General features: G+C 45.3%; 1 protein-coding gene across 1 annotated transcript; it reads left to right on the forward strand.

Moving 5' to 3' along the window:
- LOC308698077 (paraneoplastic antigen Ma1 homolog) lies at window positions 1-3,219 on the forward strand. Its single transcript, XM_081377916.1, has 4 exons — window positions 1-36; window positions 112-178; window positions 577-684; window positions 1,863-3,219. The coding sequence occupies exon 4, from the start codon at window positions 1,870-1,872 to the stop codon at window positions 2,944-2,946; it is 1,077 nt and encodes a 358-aa protein (XP_081234042.1). The 5' UTR covers window positions 1-36; window positions 112-178; window positions 577-684; window positions 1,863-1,869; the 3' UTR covers window positions 2,947-3,219.
- Window positions 3,220-11,313: the final 8,094 nt, after the last annotated feature.

Genomic DNA, 11,313 nt, shown 5'->3' on the forward strand with positions numbered 1-11,313 from the left:
AGAGGTGTGGGGAAGCTGATCGGCAGCTGTGGACAGGTTTGTGTTCAACAAGCAATTCACTCTTTTACTTGATTTATTCTTTTAAGTTAAACACATCATTGTAACTTTTAGAATAACTTAGTGGCTGCAGGGGATTGCCACCGTCACCAGATTGCCATATGTTTACTTAGAGGAACTGGTGAGTACTCTGAATGAATGAACTACATGCTGAAAGCTAACATATTAGCCAAATATTCACCAACTGGTTTTGATTAATTTTATGCTTTTGTGACATTTGCATTTGTGGGTTACAAATATATTTGTTTTCAGTAAGTGTGTTTATATGTAGTAAGGAAATCTGATTATAGTACTGTTGAATTTATTTGAACTTTGTGCAGCCAATACAACTTTAACATTGTACTGTTTATTGTGTTGTCATGCCCTTAATGTTTATTATTTGTAGTTTGTACATTTATTGATTCATTTTGTAATAATTTAGAATTGTGTGCACATGAAAATGATATCTGAGTGTGGAATGAGCTGATGCTTAGTTTCAACTTTGCCCTGTTATTTACTGGTCCTGTTGTTGTACTACAGGCCAGGTTTTTTCTCTCTGTCTGGAGATGAATGATGGCGAGCCGAATTTCTATTGCTGGGAGCCTACCATCCGTGTAGAATCCACTGAATAGCCATCCTACTGGTCTGGTAGGAAGGTTGTCCACAGCCTGTCCCCCACACACTTCTCCATAGACTAGTGCTTCAACCCCACATACACATCCTTCACATGATGAACAATAACTTACGGACTTATCACTACAAACTTCCATAAAACCCTTGTGGGTTGTCGCGCTGGTCTTGTATACCATCTATTGCTGGGACAGTTCTTTTTCTTTTTGGTTTTTGTGTGTGTGTATTTGCTGTAATTTATATTAGTATATACTTGAACAACAACTATCAAGTGCACTTAACTACAAACCGGTTCAACTGCAGTCTGTAAATATTTTGGGATTCTTTTCTTTTTCTTTTCTTTCATTATTTCTATTTGTAAATATTTTGTTTAATTATTTTGCAATATATGGTACCTGCACCAAATTTAAACTTATGTTTCTGTGTTGTTACTGACCACCAGCTCCTGTAGACGAATTTAGACTTCTGTTATTTTACTAGCCTAAGACATATTAATATCGGTTAACCGTCTCAAACACCCGTTACATCTTGGCGAGCCAGCCAGGAGCTGGTTTGTACAGTAATTAACATTTTTTTTAACAGAAACCGTTTATTCAGACTCACCAGTTCGTTTTTGCGATGGAAGTTTTCGAAACACTCGGGATAAAAATTCCTAATGCCGTCTTAGTGGATGGGCCGGTTGAAGAGAGTTCCTCTGAAGTTATAGATTTTCTTGATCAATATGGCGACATTAATCGCGATGACATTATTGATGATAGCGAATCCGAATTTCATCATATGCTCATTGTTGAATTTGTGTCAGGAGTGTCCGTAGCAAAACTGTCTTCACGACTGCCGTATACATTTATTTCTGATGAAAATAACGAATTCCATATTAGGAATTTATCCCAAATTTACACTTCAAAGTTGGGTGGTTCAAAGACTGACACTTATTTATCTGACTTGAAAGGAATTGCTAAAATGTCTGGAAAAGATTATTCGATGGTTCTTGGTGAAATGATGTCCCAGATACAACAAGCTATAGCACAACTTCCTCCCGCTGCTGTAAATGTCCCTAAAATTGAACAAAAGATAGCTGACCAACCAAAAAACCCTCCAGAGCCATTTGTACCTCCTTCTGTACCAAGTCGAACTTTTGGTCCAGTGTATGCTCCCTTACAAACCTCTCTCACTCCACCTGCTTCTGCTTTTAACAGTGCCGGTATGAACAGCGCCGGGGGACGACCGATTGCACCTGGTGACCTTAACCCTCCTGAGGTGCAGCGTTACGTCGTGGAGCATGTGGTTCGGAGCGGTGATACATCCATGCATGCCACCCACCGGCTGAGACCGTTCTCTGGTAAAGTGCCCAGGCCAAACCATGAAATGGACTACGACACCTGGCGGTCTGGCGTCGAATTAGTGCTGCGTGATCCAGCCATATCTGATCTCCAACGCGCCAGACTAATTCGTGACAGCCTGCTGCCCCCTGCCTGTGACATGGTGAAACATCTAAGCCATGATGCGCTGCCTGATGTGTATCTGCAGCAGCTGGAGTCAGCGTATGGCACTGTCCAGGATGGTGAAGAACTTTACGCCAAGTTCATGGACACTTACCAAAATCATGGAGAGAAGCCGTCTGAGTACCTGCAGAGACTCCAGGTGGCACTGCAACATGCTGTGAGGAGAGGAGGAGTATCTGAGAGAGATATGGATAAACGTTTATTGGCTCAATTCTGCAGAGGGTGTTGGGACAATGGACTGATTTCAGAACTCCAACTCAAACAAAGGAAATCCAGTCCACCATCTTTTGCTGAACTTTTACTACTCCTGCGAACAGAGGAGGACAGAGAAGCAGCAAAGGAGCGAAGAATGAAACAGCACCTTGGAGGAACCAAACAAAAGGTAACCACTCATGCTCAATTTGTAAACAGGCCGGATGAAGAATCAAATCTGTGCACTGCGATAACAAAGTTCACCAAGGAGCTTTCACACCAGATGACAGCCATTCAACAACAGCTTGCCGCTCTCAACGCCGGTCAAACCAACAGACATCAGCCAGCAGCTATGTATTCTGCCTCAAAGCAGTCTGAAACCGGGAAGACGGGGAGAAATGCCAAACTAGCTTCTTCCTATCCAAAACCTGGGTTTTGCTTTCGCTGTGGGGAGGATGGCCACATTAAGCCTCAGTGTGATTCTGATCCGAACCCAGCACTGGTTAGCGCCAAGCGAAAGCAGTTTCAAGACAGGCAGCAGAAGTGGCAGGGACAAAATCCATCTGCAAAGAAGCATTTAAACTAGCTTCAGTTCCTGGTGTGGGACACCCAGGGGCTGAGCAGGACCAAATTTGTCCCGCCAAGAGTAAGCTTCCTGTCAACTGTTCTGAGCTGCAGTCTACATCAAGGAGAGTACCAAAAGGACTTATAGGATCCAGATGTACTGCTGATGTCAAAGTCGCCGGTCACCAAGGTTCCTGTCTTTTGGATACCGGGTCCCAAGTTACGACCATTCCGGTTTCCTTTTACAATGAACGTCTCTCCAATCAACCAGTTCAACCCCTGCATGAGCTACTCCACGTTGAAGGAGCAGCAGGCCAAACTGTTCCATATCTTGGCTACGTTGAAACTACAGTGACTTTTCCTAAAGACTTTGTTGGAAGCATCATTACTGTTCCAACTCTTGCACTCATTGTTCCTGATGTCAGACCAGGATTTCCCACCTCAATCTTGATTGGCATGAACACTCTCGAGACGCTCTATGACAAGTTTCGGCAAAGCGACAATTCTTCCTTCCAACCAAATGCATTAGGTTACCGAGCTGTACTACAAACTCTCCAAGTGACCTACCAACAAAGCTGCAGCGACCATCTTGGAGTTGTAACTCTGCTCAGTAAATCCTCTGTGCTCGTTCCTGCTGGCCACACCGTATTGCTGAAAGGCTCCGCTAAAGTCTCTGCTCCAGCAAGTCAGTATGCTGTCGTCCAACATCCGGATTCAGGTCTACCGGGTGGTTTGTGCGTTAGCAGCTGTCTTGTCTCTATGCCAACGCGTTTTCCTCACCAAGTACCTGTCATGGTGAGAAACGAATCGGAGCAAGACATCTACATACCATCTTCGACCATCATAGCAGAGCTGGGAGTGTATGAGTGCATCGTCTCAGAGCAGCATGTGACCAGTTCCTCAGCACATGGGCCCAACGGCACTCCACTAGTTTTCAACTTTGGGGAATCGCCATTACCCCCGGAATGGAAGGAAAGAATAACCAGCAAGTTGAATGCAATGTCCAATGTCTTTTCCCAGCATGACATGGATGTTGGCTGCGCTAGTCATGTGAAACATCATATTAATCTCCATGACAACACTCCGTTCAAGCACCGAGCAAGACCAATTCATCCTCAGGATATAGAAGCTGTTCGCAAACATCTGAGAGAGCTTCTAGATGCTGGTGTTATCAGAGAATCCGAGTCACCATTCTCGTCGCCTATAGTTGTTGTCAAGAAGAAAAATGGAGATATTCGATTATGTATTGATTACCGCAAGCTCAATTTGCAGACTGTAAAGGATGCATATGCATTGCCAAACTTGGAGGAATCGTTTTCTGCACTCACTGGATCCAAGTGGTTTTCGGTGCTAGATCTCAAGTCAGGTTATTATCAAATCGAAATGAATGAAACAGATAAACCAAAAACAGCCTTTGTTACACCTCTTGGATTCTGGGAATTTAACCGTATGCCCCAGGGAGTAACCAATGCACCTTCAACCTTCCAAAGGTTAATGGAAAAGTGTATGGGAGATCTCCACTTGGAAGAGGTCCTGGTGTTTTTGGATGACCTGATCATTTTTTCCAACACGCTTGAGGAGCACGAGAGCCGTCTGCTTAGAGTGCTGAGCCGTCTACGAGAGTACGGATTGAAACTATCGCCTGAAAAGTGTAAATTCTGTCAGACATCAGTCAAATATCTAGGACACATTGTTTCTGAAAATGGTGTTGAGACCGACCCAGAGAAGGTATCTGCACTAAAATCCTGGCCAGTTCCCACTAATCTCAAGACCTTAAGATCCTTCCTGGGATTCGCAGGCTATTACCGCCGTTTTATTAAGGGGTATTCAGCCATTGCAAAGCCTCTCAACGACCTTACCCGCGGATATTCTTCCACAAGAAAGAACTTAAAACCCCTTGACTCAAAGGTCCACCAGTTCGATCCAAAGCAACCCTTCGGTTCTCGGTGGAGTCCCGACTGTCAACTTGCTTTCACTTCCTTGATTGAAAAACTTACCAGTGCACCAGTCCTGGGCTTTGCTGATCCAAAGCGCCCTTATATTCTGCATACAGATGCAAGCACCATTGGGCTGGGTGCAGCGCTCTATCAAGAGCAAGACTCCAACCTTCGACCTATTGCTTTCGCAAGCCGAGGACTCACATCAAGCGAAACTCGTTATCCGGCTCATAAACTTGAGTTTTTAGCACTAAAGTGGAGTGTGACAGAAAAATTTCAGGACTATCTGTATGGTGCCCATTTTACTGTGGTTACTGATAATAACCCTCTTACCTACATCCTGACATCAGCCAAGCTGGATGCAACGAGCCATCGGTGGTTGGCTGCACTTTCCACGTTTTCCTTTAAGTTGCAATATAGAGCTGGACGACAGAATCTGGATGCGGATGCACTTTCCCGCCGACCACAGGAGGACCCGTCCTGTTGCGAATCTGATCAAGAACTCCTCGATCAGTTCACCAGACAACATCTTTCTTATCCTGGTGACCCCTCAATTTCATCTGAGGTTGTCACTGCCATTTGTGAGAGTTGCCTCTTCCGAGCGGAAGCAGCCAGCCCTTTGATTGAGTCCCTGTCCATCAAGGCAGACGTTCTTCCTGAGAGTTATATAGAAGATCCTGGGCTGCCTGTGGTTCCGACTCTGTCCCATCTTGAGCTCCGGGACAAACAGCGGGCTGACCCAAATCTTCGGGAAGTCATTCACCAGATGGAGACAGGTGAGAAAGTTCCTCCTACTGCCAGGGAGGGGCTGCCTGAGATCTCCTTGTTGCTGAGGGAGCTCAACAAGCTCGAACTAGTCGAAGGCATTCTCTACAGAAAGCGACAAGACAATGAACAGACTTCATATCAACTTGTCCTGCCTGAAGAACTTCGTTCCCCTGTTTTGCAGAGTCTCCATAATGATATGGGTCATATGGGGATAGAGCGCACGTTAGACCTCGCTCGTACCCGCTTCTATTGGCCCAAAATGTCTGCTGACATAGAGCACAAGATAAAGACTTGTGGACGGTGCATTCGTCGCAAAGCTCTTCCTGAGAGAGCCGCTCCTCTCATCAGTATTCAAACTTTTAGACCACTTGAACTCATCTGCATGGATTTTCTCAGTCTTGAACCAGACACCAGCAACACCAAAGACATCCTTGTGTTAACAGACCACTTCACTAAATTCGCCTTAGCCTTTCCCACCCCAAATCAGAAGGCTAGGACAGTGGCCAAATGTCTGTGGGACAACTTTATAGTCTATTATGGGATACCAGAACGACTACATACAGACCAAGGGCGGGACTTTGAGTCCAAACTGATCAAGGAGTTATGTGAAGTGGCTGGAATCAAGAAGTGTCGGACGACACCATACCATCCTCGAGGGAATCCGGTAGAAAGGTTCAATCGCACTCTGCTCAACATGTTGGGGACTCTGGAAGCAAAACAGAAAATGAAATGGAAAGACTTCGTCAAACCCTTGGTACACGCTTACAATTGTACAAGGAATGAGACCACAGGATATACACCATACGAGCTGATGTTTGGACGTTCTCCCCGTCTTCCGGTCGACCTGGCTTTTGGGTTACCTCTGAGTGGGGAAAAACACCAACCTCATTCACAGTATGTCCAAAATCTGAAGTCCCGGTTGAAAGAAAGCTACGATATTGCCTCGAAGAATGCTGTTAAAGCATCTGAAAAGAACAAGGTCCGCTTTGATCAAAGAGTTATTCCTTCAAGGTTGGAGCCTGGAGATCGAGTGCTTGTCCGCAATGTTCGATTGAGAGGTAAACACAAGCTCAGTGATAAGTGGGAGCAGGACATCTACGTTGTGGTGGATCAAGCTGGAGACCTACCAGTCTATACAGTGAAGCCAGAGCGTTGTGATGGTCCTAAACGTACTCTTCACAGAGATCTTCTTTTACCATGTGGTTTCCTCCCTGCTGTTGAAGAGCCGTTCATTGAGGCCAGTTCAGTCTCAAGGCCAAGAACGCGGCAGCAGCGTGAGATCCCTCCTGACTCTGAGGTCTCTGAAGAGGAAGACTCTCCACCTGAACCAACAGTTCTTGGTCTGGACTCAAGTCCAATGAAGTTCACTGTGGAGAAGTTTTATAAAAAGGCTTCATCCCCAAGTGTTGCCAATGACTATCTTTCTCCACCAATGACACCTGCGAGTGAACCAGCTGTTGTTGATGAAGGATCAGAGAGTGAGCACTTACCTGAAGAAGAGACGTTACCTGTAACACCTGACCATTTATCTGAAGCTGAAGAATCGGTAGCACCTGTTGAAGCTGACTTACCTGAACACCTATTTGAGTCTGAAGCCGAGGAAGAAGAAGAGTCTGTCGAACTACCTGTGGAAAGAAACTCTGGAAGTGTCAGTCCCGAATTTGTTGAAATTCCACTCACTGAAGACTCTGAAGAATCTGTCGATCCTGAGACGTCAGTTTCTAGTGTCTTTGAGCCCCTAAACTTTGATTTAACTCATGATTCTGTAGAACCAGAACCCGGTCCAAGACGTTCTGTGCGTCAACGATTACCACCTAAAAGGTTGCAGTACAGTTCGCTTGGTAATCCCCTGATATCTGTGGTTCAAACCCTTTTACATAGTATATCTGAGGCATTAAATCCTGCTTCTACCACCAGTTCAGTTATTCACGTGGTTTAACATGCAACGGGACGTGCATGGGTTTAAAGGGGGAGGGTGTAACCCAGGTTGAAATCTGGTAATATATTATTAGTTCTGCTGCCCCTTTAAGAAGTGATCTCATGCCACCCCAGTCATGTGACTGTGCTTGGCCAATCGCGCAGTAGAGCACGAGTTTAATTAGGCTGCAGCTTCTTCCTCATTCAGAGGTGTGGGGAAGCTGATCGGCAGCTGTGGACAGGTTTGTGTTCAACAAACAATTCACTCTTTTACTTGATTTATTCTTTTAAGTTAAACACATCATTGTAACTTTTAGAATAACTTAGTGGCTGCAGGGGATTGCCACCGTCACCAGATTGCCATATGTTTACTTAGAGGAACTGGTGAGTACTCTGAATGAATGAACTACATGCTGAAAGCTAACATATTAGCCAAATATTCACCAACTGGTTTTGATTAATTTTATGCTTTTGTGACATTTGCATTTGTGGGTTACAAATATATTTGTTTTCAGTAAGTGTGTTTATATGTAGTAAGGAAATCTGATTATAGTACTGTTGAATTTATTTGAACTTTGTGCAGCCAATACAACTTTAACATTGTACTGTTTATTGTGTTGTCATGCCCTTAATGTTTATTATTTGTAGTTTGTACATTTATTGATTCATTTTGTAATAATTTAGAATTGTGTGCACATGAAAATGATATCTGAGTGTGGAATGAGCTGATGCTTAGTTTCAACTTTGCCCTGTTATTTACTGGTCCTGTTGTTGTACTACAGGCCAGGTTTTTTCTCTCTGTCTGGAGATGAATGATGGCGAGCCGAATTTCTATTGCTGGGAGCCTACCATCCGTGTAGAATCCACTGAATAGCCATCCTACTGGTCTGGTAGGAAGGTTGTCCACAGCCTGTCCCCCACACACTTCTCCATAGACTAGTGCTTCAACCCCACATACACATCCTTCACATGATGAACAATAACTTACGGACTTATCACTACAAACTTCCATAAAACCCTTGTGGGTTGTCGCGCTGGTCTTGTATACCATCTATTGCTGGGACAGTTCTTTTTCTTTTTGGTTTTTGTGTGTGTGTATTTGCTGTAATTTATATTAGTATATACTTGAACAACAACTATCAAGTGCACTTAACTACAAACCGGTTCAACTGCAGTCTGTAAATATTTTGGGATTCTTTTCTTTTTCTTTTCTTTCATTATTTCTATTTGTAAATATTTTGTTTAATTATTTTGCAATATATGGTACCTGCACCAAATTTAAACTTATGTTTCTGTGTTGTTACTGACCACCAGCTCCTGTAGACGAATTTAGACTTCTGTTATTTTACTAGCCTAAGACGTCTCAAACACCCGTTACATCTTGAACAAACGCATGTAGCTCTTCTGTGAGCAGAGCGTCCAAAATACCAGAAACTCACAAATGTTCCCCTCCACGGAAATCTTTAGTAAAAGGTGAAAGATTTATGCGTGGATGAAGAGAAACGTCTCCGGTTATTATCGTAACCTTGCTTTCCTGAGAGGCGGGAACGAGACATTGCATCCGCTATGAAGTCCTCCATTCTCCACTTTTGTTGAAATCTTATAGGCTAACGCCAGCTTGGAACAGCTGGCCAATTGTCGCGAAGTATGCAGATACTGACAGGTTTGCGGGCAGTATAAAATGCATGGGTGCGACAATTGCGTCAGAATCACGACTGAACACTTGCACAGCTAATCGAGAGCGGTAACTTCAACATTGCATCAGCTATGGCACTGCGGGAACGGTATTAAATCCCGCCGTGAGAGTTGTGAAGATAAGCCCTGTGGTAACAACTGTGTCAAACACTAGAACAGTTCTAAATACATGAGTGAGGAAATCAACTCACCGAAGCACTTGAGACACCACAGACGGTACATTCAGCTTGTAAAATCTGGCGAAGGTGTTCAGAGAAGACCAACCAGCAGCAACGCATATATTCTGAATAGACATACCTCTAGACCATCACGTGACTCATAGCCTTCGTGTGCTTCTGCGCCTCATAGGAACGCTCAGTAACTGACTCCACGGCATCACCATGAGGCCGGAGGGAGTGATTGGAGCATTTAGGAACGTCTCGCGGTCCACATCCTTCAGGTCAGCCAGGGTTAACTACAGGTACCTGTTAAGGATGACGATGAAGCCCATGAAGCCCAATGGCCTGGACGGAGTGCTTTGTAACCACGAGCGCAAAGTCCGTTGCCGTGCGCAGGTTTTTCACGAAATGCAGAGCGGATGCTGCTTCACCTACAGAAGCATAGGCTTTGTCAGCCAGGTGAGCCGTGAACTTGCACGGCTTGGACTTCAGGCTGAGATCCGCGCCCAGAAGCGAAAGGATGGACACAGGTGCACGGCGACAGTCTCCTCGATGGGGGGCATGCGCACATAGCCGTGGGCTCCGCCTCGTCCACGTGGGAGAAGATGGCCCTGGTGGCAGCGTGCACGCGTGTCAATTGGGGTGCAGACGAAGACTTCACCACGTGCTCGTGGACGTTGTCGAAGAACGGAGTCCTCCTTCTCGAAGCAGCCAGGCGGCCCGACTGGAGATACCAGGAATCCAACTTACTCTTGGTAGGCTCGTCCGGAGCATTCCACGTCGAGTCCAGGACCGGTGGAACGTGGCGTCGACAGAGGACGAGGGCCACCAGCGGTTTGCTGGCAGCAGTGGGCCTCGACCCCGTAATAGCATGAGCAAAAACCCTCCTGGTTCTAGAGTGCGCACCGGCAGGTCGGCGCAGTGCATGCACGTGGAGTCCAAGAAGGCCATCTCAGTGTGGGCCAGGCCCAGGCAGGCGGCGCAGTACTCATAGGTGTCGGGTGGGTCGATGGGGCCCGCACAAATCCTGCATAGAGTAGCCATCGGATGCGAGGAAGAAAAGGTAACTAGTCCTCCGATGCAACTTCAATGATGACAGCGTGAAGAAAGAGATTCTGACGCAATTGCATTTGCCCATGCATTTTATACTGCCCGCGAGCTTGTTAGTATTTGCATACTTCGCAACAATTGGCCAGCTGTTTCAAGCTGAGGTAAGCCTATAAGATTTCAACAAAAGTGGAGAAGGGAGGAGTTCCCGCAGCGTCATAGCTGACGCAATGTTGAAGTTACCACTCTAAGGGAACTCGAGATTTTTATGAACTCCCTGGAAGCTAAATAAACAAACCCTTCATCTCCTTGGATTGCAGGTGGATTCCTCCATAGGACAGGGTGAGCTCCTCTTCCTGCCCCCCTTGGCCAAAGTAAAAGGCTTAAATAATATTAAATCCCATAATGGAAAGCATCTAGTATTAAGTGACTTCTCAACGGTTGAAACATGACTTCTCAACAAAACATGCTCAGAGACACAGTACTAACAGCCAGTCCTCGTTAGTATAGTGGACAGTATCTCCGCCTGTCACGCGGAAGACCGGGGTTCGATTCCCCGACGGGGAGGCTTTTTCTTTATCACGGCCAAATACCTTGCATAAGCTCAGGCTTTACAGTGGAAGCTGCTGATAAAGCGACCCAGAAAATTAAGGTTAGTTTCTTGAAAAGTACTTTCAAGAAAGTGTTGGCAATTGGTTTCTAAAAGGTTGTTTTATGCATGTTTGGCCTTAGTTTTTGTTGCATTTCCACTGTTCTGACCAGCAGGGGTCACTAGCGTGTGGCGTTTCGAACGCTTCCACAGTGAATCATTTTGCGAAGCAATCAGTTCAATTGATTCAAAGCTTTGAAAAGCTTTGTTTGCTTTGC

This window comes from Scardinius erythrophthalmus (assembly GCF_964197995.2).
Source record: "Scardinius erythrophthalmus genome assembly, chromosome: 11".
Taxonomy (NCBI): domain Eukaryota; kingdom Metazoa; phylum Chordata; class Actinopteri; order Cypriniformes; family Leuciscidae; genus Scardinius; species Scardinius erythrophthalmus.